Genomic DNA, 21,635 nt, shown 5'->3' on the forward strand with positions numbered 1-21,635 from the left:
TATAAAGATGGAATCTAAGAGAATGATTTTCATGTTAATAAAGTCTGATTCACTAGTTGACACTTACTGTTTGAATTATCTACTCTCAGCATTAGTTCCTTTTATTTCCTGCTGTCTATTAAAATATAACAGCATGCCATAAAATTGTGGCCTATGATGAGAAAACAGCTTGAAAGTCACTTCCAAAATAAAACTATCTAGATAATGAGAAAATGCTGCTTTACCATAGACCATGTAGACTACCACTTTACATATTTAATTTAATATTTATTAGAAGAGAAAATACACAAATTTTCTATTTCTGGTCGTAGGCCGAGATTATGAAAAGGATAAAGTCTGCAAGGAACTGGCTGCTCTGGGAAAAGATGACTTCAGATCCCTGTAAGTGTGCAGTATGCACTCAGCTCATGGGTGGCTTGGCCTGCAACAAAACTGAGGGAGGGTTGAACTTATCTGAGAAGACAGAGGACAGAGTCCCAGGTCAATATAGGCAAGGGTGTCAGGAAAACGGAGGAAATTCAAAGATCCCAGTTGAACTGTAGTTACTATGATCTAAGAATTTGTCAGCAGTAAGTTTATAAATGTGGTTAGAGAGAATAGATAAGCATAATTTTCAAAGGGAAATTAAACTGTATATATTTATAGTACATTCTAGGGCTCTGGCAAACAGAGGTCATAAGGAACAGAACAGGTACTTTTAGGGGTGCTTAAAACATAATATCAGGCTAACTTGGTGGAACTTCTAAGTCTAATTTCTACTATTTACAAGATACATTTTCTTAGAAAAACTACTTTTTAAAATTAAGTGCTATGTTCTTTTTATTACCCAAATATAAAAGTAAATGTATAAAACATTCCATTTAAAAACTGAATAGACAGACCTCATTTTAGTATGTATCAAAATGCAAAAATAAAAATTAAATGCTAACTATATATTGACTATTTTCCTCAGGTCACTAGTTCTATATAGCAGAAAATTTTCCAGTGGCACATTTGAACAGGTCAGCCAGCTGGTGAAAGAAGTCGTCTCCTTGACTGAAGACTGTTGTGCGGAGGGGGCTGACCCTGATTGCTACGACACTAGGGTGAGCTTATGTGACTGGCCCTCTCTGCAATGGCCCAGGGCAGGAAGCCATGATGGGCCCCTCTGCCATGTCTTAGAGAAACTTCAGACTGCAAGTTTACCTACTTCTAGTCTAGGGGGGCGGTGAATATGAAGCCTACTATCTTTAGATCCCAGGTTTATTCTAGCAGAATCAGTCCATTTTACTCTTTTTTACAAGATTCAAATGAGAAAACTGCACTAAAGAAACCTAGAGACTTGCTAAATATACACTTCCGGTGAGAAAGTAGCTGAAGAATATGAATCCAGATCTTACTCTAAAGCCTGTTTTTTTTTTTAATCACTATAAATTCATTCCTTACAGATATCAGATCATGAATCTCCTAAAATAATTTTATTACATTCTATGCAGCTTAAAAGCCTTTATCATCATGTCAGCCCTGGTACCACATGCCCCAGAACACTTTAATGATGGACTTAAATTATTTGGAGGGTTCAAAAATTGCCCTGTATACATACACTTGGTTCTGAGTTCTATTTAGTATATATGCAGAAATTGAACTTCTGAAATGACAGAACAAACTATAAACAATTCAAAAATATGAAAACTGGGTAGTTTTAGCAAGTTACTAATAGATTAATCAGGCCCAATGAAAATGATGAAGGCATATTGATAAAGGCCCCCATAGACACATCAGCATCTCTGTTCAAGTCTATTAGCCTACAGAACAGTTTCCAAAGATCTGATTACAACAGATACTATGCAATGAATATTCTTATTCACAGATTGCTTTATGTGGCCCTTATTTACTTTCTCTGAATTGTACAGTCATTTTCTTCTACCTCCATGCTCATAAATAACAGTCACTTCAACCTCACCTTCTGTAACACCTCAAAGTAAACAAGCATCAAACTATCAACCATGGTCAAAACATCACAGCGCATTTTAAATTTTATTTCCTATATTTGCTAATGCATCCATTGACCAAAGATGTGACCTGTCTCTACAGTCCTGGAGCTTAAGAGAATAAGGGTAAGGTTGGCATTGTTTGGCATGACAACTTCCTCCTGCTTACTTGAGATATTTATAAACATAGGGGGAAAAAGTGTTGATACTTTTTCAACTTCTATTTTTATTTCAAAGAGAATAATTTTTAAAAGGCAAAAGAGAAAAGTTGCCAGGAAAATGAATAGAAAAGAAAAGGTTATGGTCTAATATGAGAGATAAGATTTAAAGAGAACCTGATTCCTAAGTTCTGAGAGGCTGATAGGGTGGGTATGTATGAGGATTAAGAGTTGGTTAGCAAAACTATTCATCACGTTGCTCTTCTCTGCTGATAGGAAAGTTCTTTAGAAGTTTTACCTTAAAAAGATGAGCAATTGCATAAAATAAGTATAAAAATATCTAATTAATTTTCCTGCATAAGTAATTTTTCCATAATAGTTCTAATTCTTTTTTTTTTTTTTTTTTTTTTTTTTTTTTTTTTTGCGGTGCTGGGGATTGAACCCAGGGCCTTGTGCTTGCAAGGCAAGCACTCTACCAACTGAGCTATCTCCCCAGCCCTCTAATTCTTTTTTCTATGATACCTCTTTTCTATAGTTTTATTTCAAGTATCAAATTATTTCCAAAAAGAACATTCTGTTGCTACAATTGCTTTAATGGTGCTTCAAGCATCAGTGTAGCAGTGTTGAAGCAATGACAGAGCTCCCAGAGGTTCTCAACTCATATTATACTCAAGAATGAATCTTGAAACTTTGGGAAAACCAGATTTTTAAGTCCTATCTTTGACCTACTGAATCAGAACTTCTGGGTTGTGCAACCCAGGCTTTCTTATTTTTTTCATATCCTACAAACAATTCTGATGCAGAAGCATGCTCCAGAACCATTAGATAAGATGCAAACCAACACAGAACTCTAAAGCAGTCAAGGGTCAAGAGTCTGTACTTGTAATAAAGGAATGGAAGCGGGTAGAGGGAAGTCTTTGTTCTTAGTGTGGTAACAGCAACAGAAGACATATGGGAGATGATACCAGAATCATCAGTGGAACTTTTCCAAGTGACCCTCTCCTCAGAGATGTTAAGAAGGAACACTGGGCAAAGGGATAAAACTCTAATGACTACAGTAGAACATACGTCCACTTGTTAATGAAGGTTCTGCTTTTTGTTCTACTCTGAGGACACTCAACATTAACATAAATAAGATTCCATACTTGCCTGAAACTATACCTATCCAACTTTTCTTGTTCCCAAATCATCTCATGGAGTTTTTGTATGGACACTTGATTACTGATGGCAATTTTTAAATTATATAAGATGTTATACTGAATGGAGAACTAAAACCCTGAAAGTTTGCACATATTGTATAAGTTTCTCTTTTTTTTTTTTTCTTCTCTCTTTGAAGACCTCAGCACTATCTACCAAATCCTGTGAAAGTGACTCTCCATTCCCAGCGCACCCAGGAACTCCTGAATGCTGTACCAAAGAAGGTCTTGAGCGGAAGCTCTGTATGGCTGCCCTGAATCACCAGCCACAGGAATTTCCTACCTATGTGGAGCCAACAAATGATGAAATCTGTGAAGCATTCAGAAAAGATCCAAAGGGATTTGCTGACCAGTAAGTTGTTTTCATTATAAAAAGGATTGGGGTCATAAAAACATCTGAAATGAATCTAATCTAACCTGCTACTTTATGCAAACACTTCTAGAAACCCAGACAACCACCATTGATGGAAACTTGACATCTCCCTGTCATTGCTGATTGTTTACGTCTGTCCCAGACAGAGAGAAAATCAGCTCTCCCAAACTCCTACCCACAAGCCCTAGGTCTATTATCTAAAGGAGAATCCTTTGGATACTCTGTTCACATGACATATTTTCCAAGATTTTATAGCCTCTATTATGGCTGCCCTTATGCTAGAGGTAATCCATAAAATGGAAGCAATTTTATTGTCCTTTCTAAATACTTTCCAAGAAAGCATAGGAAAGGAACAGCTTCTACACATCTTCAGAAACAGCTCACAACAGCAGTTATGGAATGCAAGTGGCAGGAAGATTTCTGAGGTTGGTTTATACTGAAGTCATAGATAGTGTGCTGGGAACTCTCACTCTTTCAAGCATCATGCTCAGATTCTTCATTTAAAGTTCCCCAGGTCAAGTGTTCCTAATAACCAATTATTTTGATCATGTGACCCTTTATAAAAGTTTGTAACAGCAGTGATGAAATGCAAGGTTCCTGGTTTATACTAAATTCATACAAAGGGCATTGGGAACATGACACATGTACTACAAAAGTAAACATGTGACTTTGACCCTTTGGTTGTTTAACATGCATGAGGAACCAAATTATACTCTGATTGTATTAGTTTTAGAACATCATAAAAATGTATGAAAAGCTGCAAAAGACAATTTATGGAAATGTAAAGATACTATATTGCACAAATCAAAGTAATGTCATTCAAATTGGTAATAATTTTATAACACCTGTTTGGCTTGCCCATTCTTATAAACTTCTGAAGGGGATTTTGCCCAAGACTTCAGTTTCTTTTAAATCCATGACTTTGTGCTCCTAAAAAATTGAAATGATTTCTTTCAACAACTAAGTATGCTTGTGCATAGCAATTCTCCTAGAATAATAAACTGAAATGAGTAAGCATAAACCTGAATAAATCTACTAAAAACATTCATTGTAATTCATTCAATAAATGACTTAATAAACACCTAATATGGGTGATGCACTTGACTAGACACTAAGTGAACAAAGGGACAAATGGTTCTTTGTTTCAAGCAGATCACATAGGAATTAAGGCAACTAGTTTTATAAGAATACATATTGATTAAAAGTGACTAGTATTTGTTTCTGTAGGTCCTTCATGCTTTTTAGACATTTAACTAAAAACTGATATAACATACATTCTTTCTCCATCAACATACATATGAGAAATCAGGTTTTGTTTTCCTATAAATTTTTTGACCAATCCTATTTTTCTCCCACAGGTTTTTGTATGAATATTCCAGTAATTATGGACAAGCTCCTCTGCCACTTTTAGTTGGGTACACCAAGAGTTATCTCTCTATGGTAGGATCTTGCTGTACCTCTGCAAGGCCAACAGTATGCTTTTTGAAAGAGGTAGGTTCTGTTTGCTTATTACACAGCTATGTGCTATTTTTCTTCTTGTAATGACATTCTTTTAAATAATGGTAGATGTTGAGGTTTTTGCACATAAGCGTTCAAAATGTCTTCACCTGCAGTTAATTGGAAAATAAACATGCCACCTCAGAAAGGGGATATCAATGTTACTTTGGTCAGTTTTCAGCTTTCTAGTCATCAAAAAGTCATGAAATTAACAACTCTATTTATGGTATTTGTGTGCACTGTTTTCAATGGATCCTGATCATCTGATGAGATTCACTTTTTTTTTCTAGAGACTTCAGATGAAACATTTATCTCTTCTTACCACTATGTCAAATAGAGTCTGTTCACAATATGCTGCTTATGGAAAGGAGAAATCAAGGCTCAGGTAAAGATTAAGTATCATCATCACATTTAGAACATTGCTTCTACACTATCCCTAATGTTAGAGTTCTCCCAGATGTTGGTGAAAGAAAATATAGAATATAGTCTACTACAAAACTATGCACATATTCAGTGATCTCCTTTAGTTTTCCTTTTACATTAAGATAGTGAGTTTGACATGTAGAACATAGGAATTTATAATATAAAATCACTAAATGGACATTACTTTATTCACCTTCACTTTATACATATGTCAGTGTCTAGGAATTTATCCCAAAGAAATAACATGTGGTCTAAACAAAGATTAAGCTAAAAAATATTGCTGCCATATTTTCAGTAAGAAAAAAAAAATTAGTGAATTCACAAATGTCCTTAGAATAGAAAATGTTTCAATTAACTTTGTCAAAATTATATTGTGAAAAAGTATTTTACGAAAAGCACAAAATGTTGGTCAAACAAATCAAAGAAGTTACAATAAATGGGAAGACATCCCATGTTTGTGGTTTGGAAGTTTTAATACTATTAAAATGCCCATAATACTCAAAGCAATCACTCTCAAAATTCTAATGAATTTATTTTGCAGAAATAGAAAAAAAATCTTAGTTAACTTCCCATTACTATAACAAATACCTAGAATTACCTATAAAGAGAAAAGTATTATTTTGGCTTACAGTTTTAGAGGTCACAGTTCATGATCAATTGGGCCCATTGCTTTGGGCTTGTGCTAGTATATCATGATGGGGGTGTGTAGCACAGCAAATTACTCAAGAGACAGAAGACAAAAGAGAAGTGTTTGGTTGGGGTTCCACTACCCCCTGGAGGGCATATACCCTATAAGCTAAAGACCTCCCAATAAATCCCACTTCTTAAGGGTTCCACCACCTCCAATACCACCACCCTGACTGGGATCAAGCATTTAACCCATGGGCCTTTGTGGGACATTCAAGTTCCAAATCATAGCACCATCCTAAAATTAATAGGGAATCTCAAGGGAATCTTAACAGACTCCAAACAGTCAAAAGCATCTTGGAAAAGAACAAAGTCAGAAGCTTAAAATTTCCTGATATCACCAGGCACACATGCCTGTAATCCCAGCTGCTCTGGAGGCTAGGACAGGAAGATCACAAGTTCAAAGTCAGTCTCAGTAACTTGGCAAGACCCTGTCTTAAAATAAAAAATAAAAAAGGGGGGATAGGGATATAGCTCAGTGGTTAAGCACCCCTGGGTTCAATCCCTGGTGTCAACAACAACTACAGAAAAATAACTCCTGATTTCAAAACCCACTACAAAGCAACAATAATCAAAATGCTGTGATACTAGCCTTAAAACATACATAGACCAATGGGACCAAACAGAAGGTCTAAAAATAGACTCTTTTATATATGGCCAAATGATTTTCAAAAAAGGGTTTCTTCAACAGTGTTGAGAAAACTGGATATTCACATGCAAAAGAATGAAATTGTATCCTGACCTTATACTACATATAAATCTAAAGATGGATTAAACATCTAACTGTAAGAACTAAAATTATAAAACTCCTGGAAGAAAATATAATGGAAATTTTCAGGGTATTGAGTTTGGCAATGCTTCCTTGGATATGACACCAATGCACACACAAGAAAAGCAAAAATAAACCAATGGAACTACATCAGACTTTAAAACTTCTATTCAACGGACGTAATCAACAGTGAAAAGGCAGCCTACAAAATGAGAGACAATATTTGCAAATCACATCTTATGTGAAGATAATATTCAGAATATGTAAGGAATTACTATAACTTAACAAAATAACAATTAAAAATGGGCAAAGGACTTGAATAAACAATTCTCCAAAGCAAAATATAAAAATGACCAGCAAATACATAAAAAGATGTTTAGCATCATTAGTCATAAGAGAATTACAAATCAAAACCACAATGATATATTTTCTACACCCATTAAGATAGTCACAATCAAGGGGCTGAGGTTGTGGCTCAGTGGTAGAGCACTTGTCCAACAGGTGTGAGGCACTGGGTTTAATTCTCAGCACCGCATATAAATAAATAAAAATAAAGGTCCATCAACTAAAAGAAATTATATATATATATATATATATATATATGTATAGAAATTTTTAAAAAGATAGTCACAATCAAAAAAGCAGAAAATAGAAAATGTTAGAGAATAAAAAGAAGTCAGAAATCTTGTACATTGTTGCTATGAATTTAAAATTGTGCATCCATGAAGGAAAATGGAGTGGAGGTTCCTCAAAACCTAAAAATAGAATTGCCATGTTATCTGGAAATTCTGGTTCAAGTTATATATTTAAAAGAATTCCAGGAAGGATCTCCAAATGCTATTTGCATGCCTATATTCATTGCAGCATTATTCACAATAGCAAAGAGGTGAAAACAAACTAAATGTGCATTAACAGATGACTTGCTAAAGAAAACGTTAAATATGCATACAATGGAATATTATAGTCTTTTAAAAGTCCTATCACACGCTACAACATGGATCAATCTTGACGACATGATGCTAAGTGAAATAAGTCAGTCACTAAAGGACAGATACTGTACAGTTTTACTATTATGCACTATCTTAAGTAGTTAAAATCATACAAAATATAGAAAGATAGTTGCCACCACCTGGGACCATGAAGAGATGAAACAGTGTTTAATGGCTATAGTTTGTTTTGCAAGAAAAAGTTGCAGAGATACAATGCAATGCAATGTGAATATAATTGACACTACTGAACTATATGTATCAAAAAAATGATTAGGATGCTAAATTTAATTGCATTTCATCAGAATTCTAAACACAAATACTTAATGATATCCTTCTATATTAAGAATATTAATATATAAAAACATTTAATGATATTCCTGATATGGTAAGTGAAAAAGCAAATATAAAAATAGTACAGCATAATCCCATTCACATCCCTATAAAACACTTAAGCACTGCACACCCCAAATATCAATATTTATTTACTCTTTAGTATAGGGCCATAGGTTTTTCTTTATTTCTTTTGCCTACAATTTCTAAGTAAATTTGTAGTGGGCTGGGGATATAGCTCAGTTGGTAGAGTGCTTGCCTGGCAAACACATGGCCCTGGGTTCAATCCTCAGCACCACAAAAATGAAACAAAAAACTAAGCAAATTTATAAAACTTTTTGTAAATACTAAGAGGCTATCAAGACACAGCACTGGCCTCATGAATAGAAAGATGTTAGTGCTTTCTGTGTTGCCATTTTAGACCCAGCATCTTAAGGAATACTTATTTGTATAGATCTGACCAAATCAGAAGTTGCCTTTGAGCACTGAAAATCTGAAAAGACTCATGGGGTATAGTTTAATTTTGAGTGTGAAGCTTTGGTATGGAGGCTCCATTATATGTTGAAGCAGATGTGCTCTATGCATCTGTTGAAGTCAAACAGTTGAAAGAACATTACTCCTCTAGGAAGTATGTTTACAATGAAACCAAGAAAACTGAGGACATGTTAAGCTAACAGATTCATTCTCAACTGCTTAGCCATCTCATAAAATTAGCCCAGAAAGTGCCTACTGCTGATCTGGAGGATGTTTTGCCACTGGTTGAAGATGTTACTAAAATCCTCTCCAAATGCTGCGAGTCTACTTCTGAGGATTGCATGGCCAAAGAGGTAAGGCAGTCCCCATTATCTCCATTGTGTGCCCAGCAGGGAGTGCTGTGCCCTTATTGGCAGGCTCTTCAAGTTGCTTTTCATATGCATTATTTTAGTGGATCTTCACATGTATCCTATGTGATATCAATATATTCTTCAGTTTATTTTACAGATGAGGAAACAAAAAAAAAAAAAAATCAACCAGGGGCAATAATTTGAGATCATAGAACTAATAAGTGACAAATTCAACAAGCAAGGACAATATTACCTCAATCCCAAACCCATAATCCGAAGTGTACAGTAACTCTTAGCTTCACAGGGATACTGTATAACTTTAATTATAACAAAATTAAATATACTTAAATTGAACATAATTTAAAATTCAGTTCTTCAGTTACACAGCCACATTTCAAATGCACAACAGTATAGGACAGAGCAGTTACAGATAAATTTCATTATTGCATAAAATCCTACTAGTGCTGTAACCATTATACTATTAGAGACTATTAATGTTTTTATTAACACTTTTAATAATTTGATGAACACTTCAAATTTTTTCACCACTTTCAATTTGCATAATTGTCATAAGTATACACAAACTGGGATAATTGCTTTAGGTGAGGGTTAGTCTCCAAACCAAAATCTTTTTGACCTCTTCAGCAATAGATGCATTGTGTTTTCTGGTCTTTTTCCACCAACAATACATGATTGTTACTAGATGTTTTCTATAATGACATATAATGGCTATAAAGGAGTCTATTGCATATATGTATTGCAAGTATTACATCTTTCTCTCCAGACACACCATATTTTAACTAATTGTCTATTATTGTATTTGTTTTCCAATATTTTAAGTAATACTCCACTTTATAGACTTACATTTAAGTCTTCCCTTTATCCATAATTATTTTCTAAGTCTGAATTCTTGGAAACAAAGTCGTACAATTTTAAAGCTTTTAGTACATATTGATAAATTGCCTTCCAGTGGGTTGTAGCAATTTTACTTTCCAAGAGCATTCAGTTACTTGCCTAAACATGAGGCCAGAGCTTATAAGACCAACAAGGAAGCTAAAATGCACAAACTCACCATTCCTTTTGTAGCTGCCTGAACACACAGTAAAAATATGTGACAACTTATCCATGAAGAATTCTAAGTTTGAAGAGTGTTGTCAAGAGAAAACACCCATGGACATTTTTATGTGCACTTACTTCATGCCGGCTGCCCAACCACCCCAACTGCCAGATGTTGAGTTACCCACAAATAAAGATGTGTGTGATCCTAAAAACACCAAAGTCATGGCTCAGTAAGTAGAGGTGATGTGAAATGTCTTTCTGAATCAACTTCCCCTGAACAACACGTATCCCACTGTGGCTAGATTGAGGGAAGGTATGACATCACTCATTCAAATGTAGGCAGTTGTTTGTACGCTTTTTATGACCTTCAAGTATTTCTTAATTGATTTTAAGTAATTCAAATTTTTAAAACTCCGTTTTAACAAAGAACAACTGAGTTTAATAAAAAGTTTGGATGTGGAGAAAGGAGATTGGCATTACTAATTCTGCCTCTTCTGATTATCGTGTATTGTCAAAAGACCTTTCTGAACTAGTCTCTTCTTGAGAATGGTAATACTTCCTTACTTAATGCATGGATTGCTAGTAAGAAACTCATCTAGAAAGGTTAGTAAATGTGAAAACTTTTTATATACTATATAAACAAAATATGGCAACGAAAATGTTTCTAATTAGCTAATTTTATCATACCACATTTAATTAAAAGTCACAGATCTAAAGTCTAATGTTTATCAAACTTCTGGAGAATGATCATTTGATACAAATAAACAAATATAGAACCATGTTTTTCCCTAAAAGTATTGATATTCACTAACATGAAATGAAAAAGGAGATTAAGTGAAAAGAATCAGTACACCTTGCCAGGCATGGTGGTGCACCCCTGAAATCCCAGCAGCTCAGGAGGCTGAGGCAGGGGGACCATGAGATAAAAGCCAGCCTCAGCAACTTAGCTAGGTGCTAAGTAACTCAGTGAGATCCTGTCTCTAAATAAAATACAAAATAGGACTGGGGATGTGGCTCACAAGTTATGTTTCCCTGAGTTCAACCCCCGGTACTGCCTTCCAAACAAGAAATGGTGCACCATTATCTTGTTTTATCTAACAAGGGAACTGAGGTAAACATACCACAAGTTGCATATGGTATGAATACATGCATACTCAAGGCATAAAAATATTTGCAAACAACTTGAAAATTCCCTATATCAGACACAGATTTTAGATAGGACTAAAATTCTAATTTACATTTTTCTTATAAATACTAATTGTTTTTATCAGTGCATAGACAGTAATGGAATAAGATATACTGGAAGAATTTATAAAGACTTATTTTTACAGAAAAGCTGTTTAAATGCCTTGATGTTACTCATAGGGTCAATTATATTACACAGAGTTCCATATGAATTTGAAGTACATATGTTTATGTATAATATATAAATACATACTATGTGTTTAAAAGTATTAACGTCTTTTCATGAATATGTTGTAATAAATTCAAAGTATTCTAATAAAATAACTCATTTTAAGAAAAATGCTGTACAATCCAAAGCCTGTTGATGGGGAATTAGTTTGAGATAAACCTTATATAATTAAGATGCAGAAACCAAGTACTCTGCCTTTATGAAAGCTACATCCTACTCAAAACATGAACCTACACACATATCTATATACATCCTAAAGGGTATTATCACCTTTCTCTCTCATACCAGGTATACATTTGAACTAAGTAGAAGGACACACATTCCAGAAGTATTCCTCAGCAAAATACTTGAGATAACCCTGAAAAGTCTTAGTGAATGCTGTGACTCTCAAGACTCTACTTCCTGCTTTAAGTCTGAGGTATAATTTGCTACATTTTCTTTATCAACAATGTACATCAAGAATTGACAAACTACAACCCTGGGTCAAACCAGGACCACTACCTACCTTTGTATAGCTTGTAAGCTAAAAATGGATAAATGGTTTTACATTTTTTTTTAATTGCTGGGGGGAAGAATAATATTTCATGATGCATAAAAATTGAAATTCAAATTTCAGTGTTTAAACAAATTTTCATTGGAATACAGCCATCCTCGTGTACATATATGTTTATGACTGCTTTGTACAGAGTTGAGTAGTTATAAGTCCAAAAATGGCCTGCAAAACCTAAAATATTTATAATTTGGCCTTACGCTGAAAATATTTGTTGATTTCTGATACAAATAGAACATAGAATTTTGGTATAAATGGCCTTAGGGGACAGTGTTTCAAGATAAAGAAATTTGTTATGCAAATATTGCTTTTCTTACAGGGCAATCTACTGAAGAGGAAACTCTCTCTTTTCATTGAAAGGGGACAAGAATTGTGTGCCGATTATTCTGAAAACACATTTACTGAGTACAAGAAAAAGTAAGGCACTTGTTCTGGTTATGTTCACCAAATGTTTCAATAATACTTTTCTAGTACTGTGATTTGAATGCATGAAAGTAAGGCACTTGTTCTGGCTATGTTCACCAAATGTTTCAATAATACTTATCTAGTACTGTGATTTGAATGCATGATTGAAAACTCAGAATCTGTTAAGTGAACAGCAAAACAAAGAGGTAAAATTAAGAATTATAAAAAGTAATTATAATGTATTATCTATATAAGAAGTAGCTGAGTTATATTCTGAGGAAAATGTCATTATGAACTGAGTGACCAATTAAAACAGGGACACAAAAATATAAATTATACAATCTACCTGCAAGAACTTGAGTCAAAATGGCAAAATTAGCCCATTGTTGACCAGTATTCTTGCCCCAAAACCACTTGTAGATATTGCTGTTCATACTGAGGAACTATAGAACTTATCTAACTTCCCCCACATATTGCCTGACAAGAAGACCCAAGCAGTCTGCCATCATCAGCCTATGTTCCCTATAAACTGGAAATAGGAATGCTAATTACCAGTAATGTTCAAGTCACTTTTTCCCTGTTAAGGGGAGTAGAAAGCATTTTTTTTTTTTTTATAAATAGGCATTGGCACTAAATAATGAAAGACATGGTACTGAATTCTTGGGGAAATTCTCCATTGAGAAGACCATATCCTCCTCAGCTTTATCTAGTGAATTTCTCAGACCCACTTCAAATCATTTTGATCAGTCTGGGGCTCAAATAAGCACAAACAGAACTTCTAAAGAATCCCAAAGGTCATCTCCATCAGTGAGCCCTGTAAAGTCTACTTTAGCAAAGTTCAAGAAGTAAATGAAAACCAAGTTTAAAGTGGTTATTTCTCATTTATTAGAAAACTATTTAATTGTATAACCCAAAAGAATATTACAGAGCAGTTGAATGTTAAACAGATAACTCAAGATTGAGTCCTCTGCAGACAGTTACAAATTCCAGGAATGCAAGGAGGCAATTAAATAATCATTTGTTTACATAGTCATGATTCCAGATGAACATGAAGCAGAACTGACATCCAGGGTTATGGAAATTAGAGAAGACGGAGACAACTGCATTTTGGTATTTGAAATCCTCTCCCCCAAAACCAGGTTGAGCTATCCATTACAAGGGTGGAGAGGAACCAAGATCACAGATTGTCCAAATTGAAAGAATCCAGAGCTATTAAGTCCTATTGACATCTTAAAAGTGAGATGGACAGTCAATCAAACAGCTAAAAACAAGGGTCAAAGTGCTTGATGCGCATTTAAATGAGCATAGTATGTTCAGAAGTAGACAAACTGAGGGGAGAAATATGAGAAAAAAGAAAAGGTATAAAGGTAGTATCGGGTCCTATAAGGAAATATTCTTTAAGGAGATTGAATCAATTGGAGAGAAGGTAAAAGTTCAGAGAACATACAAAAGGAATCATTTGCGTTGAAATCATGAGCAAATGAATGGGGAAAGATTGGAATTCAAACTCAGCAGCAATTTCTATGTTTCTTTTTATGCTCTTGAAATAGGCATAGATTTCACTTTCTAATTTCAAATTTACTCACTGAAAATCATTCCACATGTATAGAATTTTCTTAAGACAGACAAGTATTTTTTTATTGTATAATATCTGAAATGACTGTCATTTTTGCATTAGAAATGTTTATAAAATACATCTAATAAAACCTTGCATAATAAAAATGGTCTTTTAGACTGGCAGAGCGACTAAGAGCAAAAGCACCTGAAGCCACACCCACAGAGCTGGCAGGGCTGGTTGACAAGCATTCAGACTTTGCCTCCAAGTGCTGTTCCATAAATTCACCTCCTCTCTACTGTGACGCACAGGTAGGAAAACAGTCCTCTATCACTGCAGAGATTTTGAAGAACTTGAGCACTCAGATTTACTCAGTATTTTGTTAGTAAAATGTTATCATGTGACAGGCTTTTCCTGTCACATTTTCCTATTGTAACTTTGTTGTCTTTGTGAGGAACTGGGAAAAATGACTGTTTCCATGTTATGCCCACTTGGAAGCAAATTTAGGCAGTTACAAAATGTAGGAAATTGTAGGTTTTAAGAAACAAAAAGGTTTGTGAATCCAAGAAGGAAAATACAATGTAGTGTCTTGTAACCTGGTAGCAGCTTATAAAAATGAAAGAAAAATACAGTACAAATATCAGAGCCCATCTCACATAACCAAGGTAAAATCATTTCATGAAAATTTTATATTTTCTACTGAACCTATCTTAGCTTTCTCTAAAATAGAAAATGTCTCTTTTGTTCTCAGTAGCAGTTGTTTAATATTTGAAATGACTTTCTTTTCAATTACACTTTTTTAAAGTCTTAGGCTATGAGTGCAATTCTCTTAATCTTTTTGTGAAGTTTTATTTTTTTACTGCCTAATAAATAGTCTTTCATCAGTTTGACAACCGAAGCTGCATATTGGGTGATTTTATTTTCCTTCTTAACTTTAGGGATTATAATTTATCATTTCTAAATTTATAATCTACTTGCAAAACTATTTGCTAATCTTGTTTATAATGATTTATAAAGTTGGAATTTCAAAACAAAAAGAGTACAATAAAAACCACTCTTTAAATTCCACTGATGAAATATGTGATCTTTATGTTTTTTTAAAATTCAAACCACATAAGATTTGAACATAAACACTAAAAAAAGTAGGACTATCTAGGTTGCCTTTTCCCAGAAAAGTAAAATTACCTTACCTAAAAGTTGTTTTTTAACCAACAAAAATTTGTTGTGAGAGTCTTACCCATTTAAAAGAAGGAGGACTAAATAATCTTCTAGATTCTATAAGAAATATCACTGCTGAAACCCCCTGTCACCTTTATCTGTTTTTCCAGATGCACATTTTCCTTTTTAACATCACACATGACGAACTGAATTCGATGAACCAAATCTATTCTTCCTCCAGTCCCTTGTTTTTCATATCTTTGGAAATATAACTAATTTTCAGTTTGTTTTGCATTATATCATAATCCATTCTAAAATTCACTTGGTTTCAATGGCAATGGTGAGATGGCAGGTTTATAGCTTTCCGTTTTGTTTGTTTGTCACCAGGAAATGTTATAGCAGTGCTGTTGAATAGCCAAAGGAGTTGTTGAGGTGCTTGTGATGCATTTGAATATTTAGAGGGCTCAGATTCATTCTGGTGTTTCTTTGGGCTTTCTGGCTGTCCTTCTAAATTGATCTCATAGCTAGGAAAGCTATGCCAATTAACACCTGTCAGAACATCTCTCCCCTTTAACTCCAAGTCCTTAGTGTGGCTTTTTATCCTACTTACCCTTATTTGGATCATAATTTGTTAGACTCCCTGCTATATTTGAATGACAGTTTTGTTTCCTTAAAGGAAAATGCCTATCTGCCCTTTCACATCAAGCCACTTGCAACAAGGGATCAGGCCGTGTTTGCCATTGTACTTGTACTTGGTACAAGTGCTGGAAGAGTAGCAAGGGGGCTTCTGAACCACACCACAGCAGTGTCTCCCTGTGTGGAAATCCACCCCTACTATCGTCCCCATGTTGACGTGACCAGAAAGTAGAACAACCAGTGAGATCACCTCTTGGCTTTACCATGGCACTCTCAGAACCGGTTTATTTGTTTTATACCAGGGAGGACTAATTGCTTACAGAAAAACATGCAGTTTCAAAATCAGACTTGAAGTGCTTTTTCTCTCTCTACTGTCATGCTGACAGAGCATTCTATGCACTTTTCTGAGAACTCATTACTGTGCTTCCTCTGAGATGTCCCAACAGAGAGCTAGCCAACACAACTATGACTGCCCCAAGTATTTAGAAGGCCACTGTCATGTGCTGGAGTTGATAACTATTAATATCTGGAAAACGGGAACAAATGCAAATAGACAAGTGGAAACTGGACTGACAAGATGAGCAACATCCTCTGTCCCCCCTCCTCCCTACCTCATAATGCAGGAAAACCTGATGTACCCATTTTAGTTTCTTATCTCTCTCAGGAGATAAAGATTTTATGATATGTTAAGCAGAATATGAATAACCTTACATGTGTATGTTTACAGAATAGCTAAAAACAACTCTAAATGTTAAGTACCATTTTCGTTTCCCTCTTGTAGATGGGTTACGATTTATAGAGGTTATATGATATTAGGAAAAATCACAAGCTTATTCTGTGTTAGCCTTTACTCTCACTTCATATCATTGTCATGGACTTAAGCCCTAACTTAGCTAACAGTCATAAAAGTAAAATCTTGACACCAAAAAGACTACTAACTATTGGCTGAAAATTCAAAATTACTGTTGTTAAAAAGGCAAAAACAGTACTGGGTTGATAGTATCACTCTGAATTCTATCCACCACCCTTCCTTAGTACATTCCACTAATTATATGCTCTTCTTTTGCTTCAACATTTCCTTTTTACTACCTTTTCCAATTTGTTTTAAAGTTGCTCTTCTCCTTATCTAAAAAATAATAATAAACTCAACACTTTCTGCACCTCCCTGTTTGTCCTTCTCCCCTTACAAGATGCATGAAGGAACAAGACATCCTATGATTCCTCCCACCTCCTTTAATCACTCACCCTTTGCAATCTGGCTCTCATGGGCCTCTACCACCATCAATAAGGTCACAGGAGAGTCTCCCTGGTAATTCTAACATTTTCCAGTCCTTAGCAGACTTCTCTGCTTTAGCAGACAACTACAACTATTCCTTCCTTTCTGAAACAATTTGTTCAGGTTGTGTATTATTATTTTATTCCTTTAGTCCTACAGCTCTTCCTTTCTTGTTCTAGTTTCATATTTTCCTCTTCCTCTACCCATTAAATTTCTCTTTCCTGGCATTTTTTTCCTTTGTCTTCAACTCCACGACACCTTTTCCTGAGCGTTCCTATCTATGCACATTTTATCTCTAAATATCTACCTCCAGTAGAGATCTTTCCCCTCATCACTAGACTTTCTTGTCTCACAAGAAATTTAAAATAAACATGACCAAAATCATGTCTCTAAAACTTCCTCTTGTTTTTCCTAATTTTATGAATTTCACCATTATTCACCCATTGGCTGAAGGAAAAAAAAGAAACTTGGTGATAATTTCTCCTTTCCTTTTCCATACCTTACCTACTCAACAATTCCCAAATCCTATCAATTCTAATTTGTCAACATTTCTGTCTCCTATCCATCTTCTTCAGCATTCTCAGTATCTGACTGTAGGTCACCTTTGGAGTACAAGCTCTCCTTTAGTCTCCCATCTGTCTTCACTCTGTCACCAGTGACTCGTCCTCAATCCCATCCCTATATTGAGGTCAAAAAAACCTCTTTAAAGAGCAAAATGGCTAAATATTCCTCAAGGACCTCTCCATCACTACCAAATTGAAGTCCTTTTTTTTTTTTTTTTTTTTTTTTTTTTAATATTCAAGAGATTTAGGATCCTGAATTCCTCCCATCACTGTGTCTTGTGCCTCCTGGGGTTCTCCTGAGCTAGAGGCAGTTTTTCAAACACATTACACTTGCTTATAACTCAAGGTCTTTGCACAAAATGATGCAGCCTGATATCCCTAGCTTTCACCGGGCTTCAAAATCCACTCTTAGAGACTGTCTCCTCTGGGAGTTCCCTAGCACTCAAGTTCCTTGTTATCACATAATATGGTGTGTTGCTCACACATCAGCGTTTACTAAATGCTTTCTTTTTCCCACTTGGTGGCAGGGATGGGACCAGGGATGTGCCCGTGGTCCCATCCCCATTCTACCACTGAGCTGCAACCTCAGCCCTTTTTATATTATTCTGAGAAGGGACCCACTAACTTATCCAGGCTGGCCTTGAACTTGTGACCATCCTGCCTCAGCCTCCCGAGTCTCTGGGATTACAAGTGTGCACCACCACACCCAGATCAGCACTGAAATTCAATTCTCATTTCTTTGTCTCTTTTCCCAGCAGATTACAAACTCTTTAAGGGGGGAGAGAATGAAAAATTAAATCAATGTGAAGCTTGACAAATAAAAGTAACAAATTACATAGCATTTTGGCAAGAATCTTTTCCTCTAAGTAAGGTTCCAAAGTTTTGTATACTTCTTATCTGATCTAGTAGTCTATAAATACAGTGTTTCATAAGTTATATAATTTTCTGTCTTATCAGATTGATGCTGAAATGAAAGATATACTGCAGGCTGACGTGTTTATCTCATCTTAGGTGAGTACATTTCTTAAAATACAGCAGTAAAGAATCCAGCATTGGACATGGACTTTAAAAATCACAGAACTGGAAGATTATCATTTAAATTATCCTATTATCTACTCAAATTCATTTTACAATTGAGACTATGAAATATCTAGAAAAAAATTAAAGTGCTTACACAAGTGCACACAGTCAATTTCTGACGTAGTTAAAACCAACTCCAGATCTATTGACCCCAGCCTGGTGCTACATCCATTGCAATGTCTCATCTAAGATAATGACACCATACAGATCCTGTAAGGGAGTCCAATGCACTTCAATAGGAAAAACAGTCTCAAGACAGTGCTCATCAAGTTTTTAAAAAACACAGCAAGGTTCTTAGGAGGAAAAGGTATTCTTCCTCGAATTAAAGCAATACTGTTGAAATATTATCACTTGCTTCTTTCAGATATTACATTTTCACTCCTTCATAAATGTCTTATGATATTAAGAGCACAAAATAGTTTATTTTGACTCAATGCCACACCTTAAACTGAAGGTAACCTTAACTCTACATGTTACAACAACAACAAAAAAATTTCTCTCCAGATCCAACTATATATATTTTAAAGATATTACATCTGAGATTTTAAAATCATGCAAACATTTGGGGTTTATCTCAGAGCTTAGTTGAACTGAGGGTTTCCAATGCTGTCAAATTTTTATTTTGCTACCTTATTGACAATGTTGCCCTAACTGATGTGAAAACAAAGGCCCTCCAATCCACAACAGAAAATGAATAATTTCACCATAGTCAGATATTCAACTATCAAGAATTTGAATTAGGGTCTGGAGTTGTAGCTTAATGGTAGAGCACTTGCCTAGCATGTGTGATGCACTGAGTTCTATCTTCAGTACCACATAAAAATAAATTTTAATTAAATAAAGATATTGTGTCCATCTATAACTAAAAAAGAATTTTTAAAAAAATTTTTAAAGAATTTGAATTATCTGAAGCAGTAAATAAAATACTCCAAGAAGCAGTACAGTATCAGGCATGTATTTCTTTTCCAATGAACACCTGGACCCACCCCTCTCAAGTTGGAGATTTAAATAACTCTTAGAAGTTAATTTCTTTGGTCTCTCAAGGTGTTCTGATTCCTAGACACACCTCCAATTCATACCTTATGATCAACAACTTCATGCTATTTCACTTTTAACTAAAGTGTTAAATTTGGTCCCCCTGATTGATTACTTTCTTTAAGCCTCCAAACTGAATTGTGGTCACAATCACATACCCCATGGGAAAGAGAGTAAATGTCTCAGTCTGAAAAAGGCAAAGGGTATGTTTTGCCCTTTTGCTTTGGAAGCAATTAGTGTTTTAAGGTTCCCTGGGTTGCCAAACAAGAAATGTTTTTTCCTTACCCTGTAGAATTAAGCTGGGTAAAAAAATATTTTAGTACCACACCCAGCAGACATCTCACATTAGGAGAGAAACATAAGAACTGGGACTACATGAGGGAAGAACATCTTCATATCTATTATTTCATCTTCATTCCAAGACATTAATTCATTCAAGACAATAAAAGATTAAATTTCTTGTACTGTGCAAATAGAATATTAGATTGTCTTGAAAGAGAAAAACTGAAGGGGGGATACATTTGTCATAATACAAAGGAGAAGGTAATTATATTTTTTTAAAAAAACTCACACTGTCCGTGCTTTACTAAAATAAAAACTATAGACCTCTTATCTCAAATCCATAATCAGGAGCTGTATTGCTTAACTTTCCATCACTGTAACAAAATACCTAAGATAACTAACTTATAAAGATAAAAGGTTAATTCCAGCTTAGTTATAGAGGTTCTAGTTCATTACCAGGCAGACCCATGCTCCAGGCCTCCAGTGGCCAAGAGCATGCTGTAGAATATACTGATCATTTCATGGTCAGAAAGCAAAGAAGAAGAGGTCAAGATCCCATCATTCCCTCAAAGAATACACCCTCCAATGACTGCCCACCGGGCCCTACCTCCCAAGAGCACCACCCTGGGAACCAAAACGAACACATACATCATCCAATCTAGAGCAAAGGGCCTCATGCCATCAGTTTACTTTTTTGCTCTGGCAGTGGTTATTCATTCTCAGAGCAGAAAGTCAAATACATCATTAGTTTATAGAAAAAGAAAAAGCACTGTGCAACACGTGATGTAGCTTGGCATAGTAACAGTGATGGTCTTTTCTCTTTGGTACTGGGAATTTCTGACTTCTTTTTTCTGGATCCATGAGGTGGGCCATATTGGATATATGGATCATTCTGGACAGGTCTGATCTGACCCTATGTGCAGCTGATGAGCAGTATTACAGTTAATGCCCATTAGCTGTTTTCATAACATGTTCATTTCCATTGTTCTCATAGACCTAGAGCTGGAACCATCCTGGGTGATAACCTCTGATGGCCAAACCTAAGCAAACCACCAAGCTCCCAGGAAGAACACGAGGATACTGCTTTATCCAACCATAGTGTCTTCATACAAATGATGAACATGATGATTTGCTATCAGAATAAATTCAAATATAATGCAAACCAAAAATGCAACTGAGAATGATGTTAATCTTCAGAACTGTTCCTACGTCTTTCACAATGCTGCTGTGGTAGGCAGCTTCAACCTCACAAGCCCTTGCTTTAAACTAGACCTCTGCTGTTTCTCTACAAAACTCAACATAAATGATACAGTTTATAATTCCCAACATACTGAACTTCACTCCCTGATTGCTTCTTGGACTTAGCAGGTGCCATTAAAGCCAACTTTCTACTGAAAACAGCTTGG

At 35.2% G+C, this 21,635-nt stretch overlaps 1 protein-coding gene across 1 annotated transcript in view; it reads left to right on the top strand.

Moving 5' to 3' along the window:
- Gc (GC vitamin D binding protein) overlaps positions 1–21,398 on the top strand; it is a 36,326-nt gene extending 14,928 nt beyond the window's left edge. The window contains exons 2-13 of the mRNA XM_047567004.1: positions 312–381; positions 953–1,085; positions 3,465–3,676; positions 5,056–5,188; positions 5,485–5,579; positions 9,090–9,219; positions 10,303–10,505; positions 11,978–12,107; positions 12,559–12,656; positions 14,378–14,510; positions 18,790–18,843; positions 21,224–21,398. Of these exons, the coding sequence (XP_047422960.1) occupies positions 312–381; positions 953–1,085; positions 3,465–3,676; positions 5,056–5,188; positions 5,485–5,579; positions 9,090–9,219; positions 10,303–10,505; positions 11,978–12,107; positions 12,559–12,656; positions 14,378–14,510; positions 18,790–18,843 (1,391 nt within the window). The 3' untranslated portion in view covers positions 21,224–21,398. The remainder of the gene's footprint in view (positions 1–311; positions 382–952; positions 1,086–3,464; positions 3,677–5,055; positions 5,189–5,484; positions 5,580–9,089; positions 9,220–10,302; positions 10,506–11,977; positions 12,108–12,558; positions 12,657–14,377; positions 14,511–18,789; positions 18,844–21,223) is intronic.
- Positions 21,399–21,635: the final 237 nt, after the last annotated feature.

The sequence above is a fragment of the Sciurus carolinensis genome, chromosome 10 (genome assembly GCF_902686445.1).
Source record: "Sciurus carolinensis chromosome 10, mSciCar1.2, whole genome shotgun sequence".
In the NCBI taxonomy this organism is placed as follows: Eukaryota; Metazoa; Chordata; class Mammalia; order Rodentia; family Sciuridae; genus Sciurus; species Sciurus carolinensis.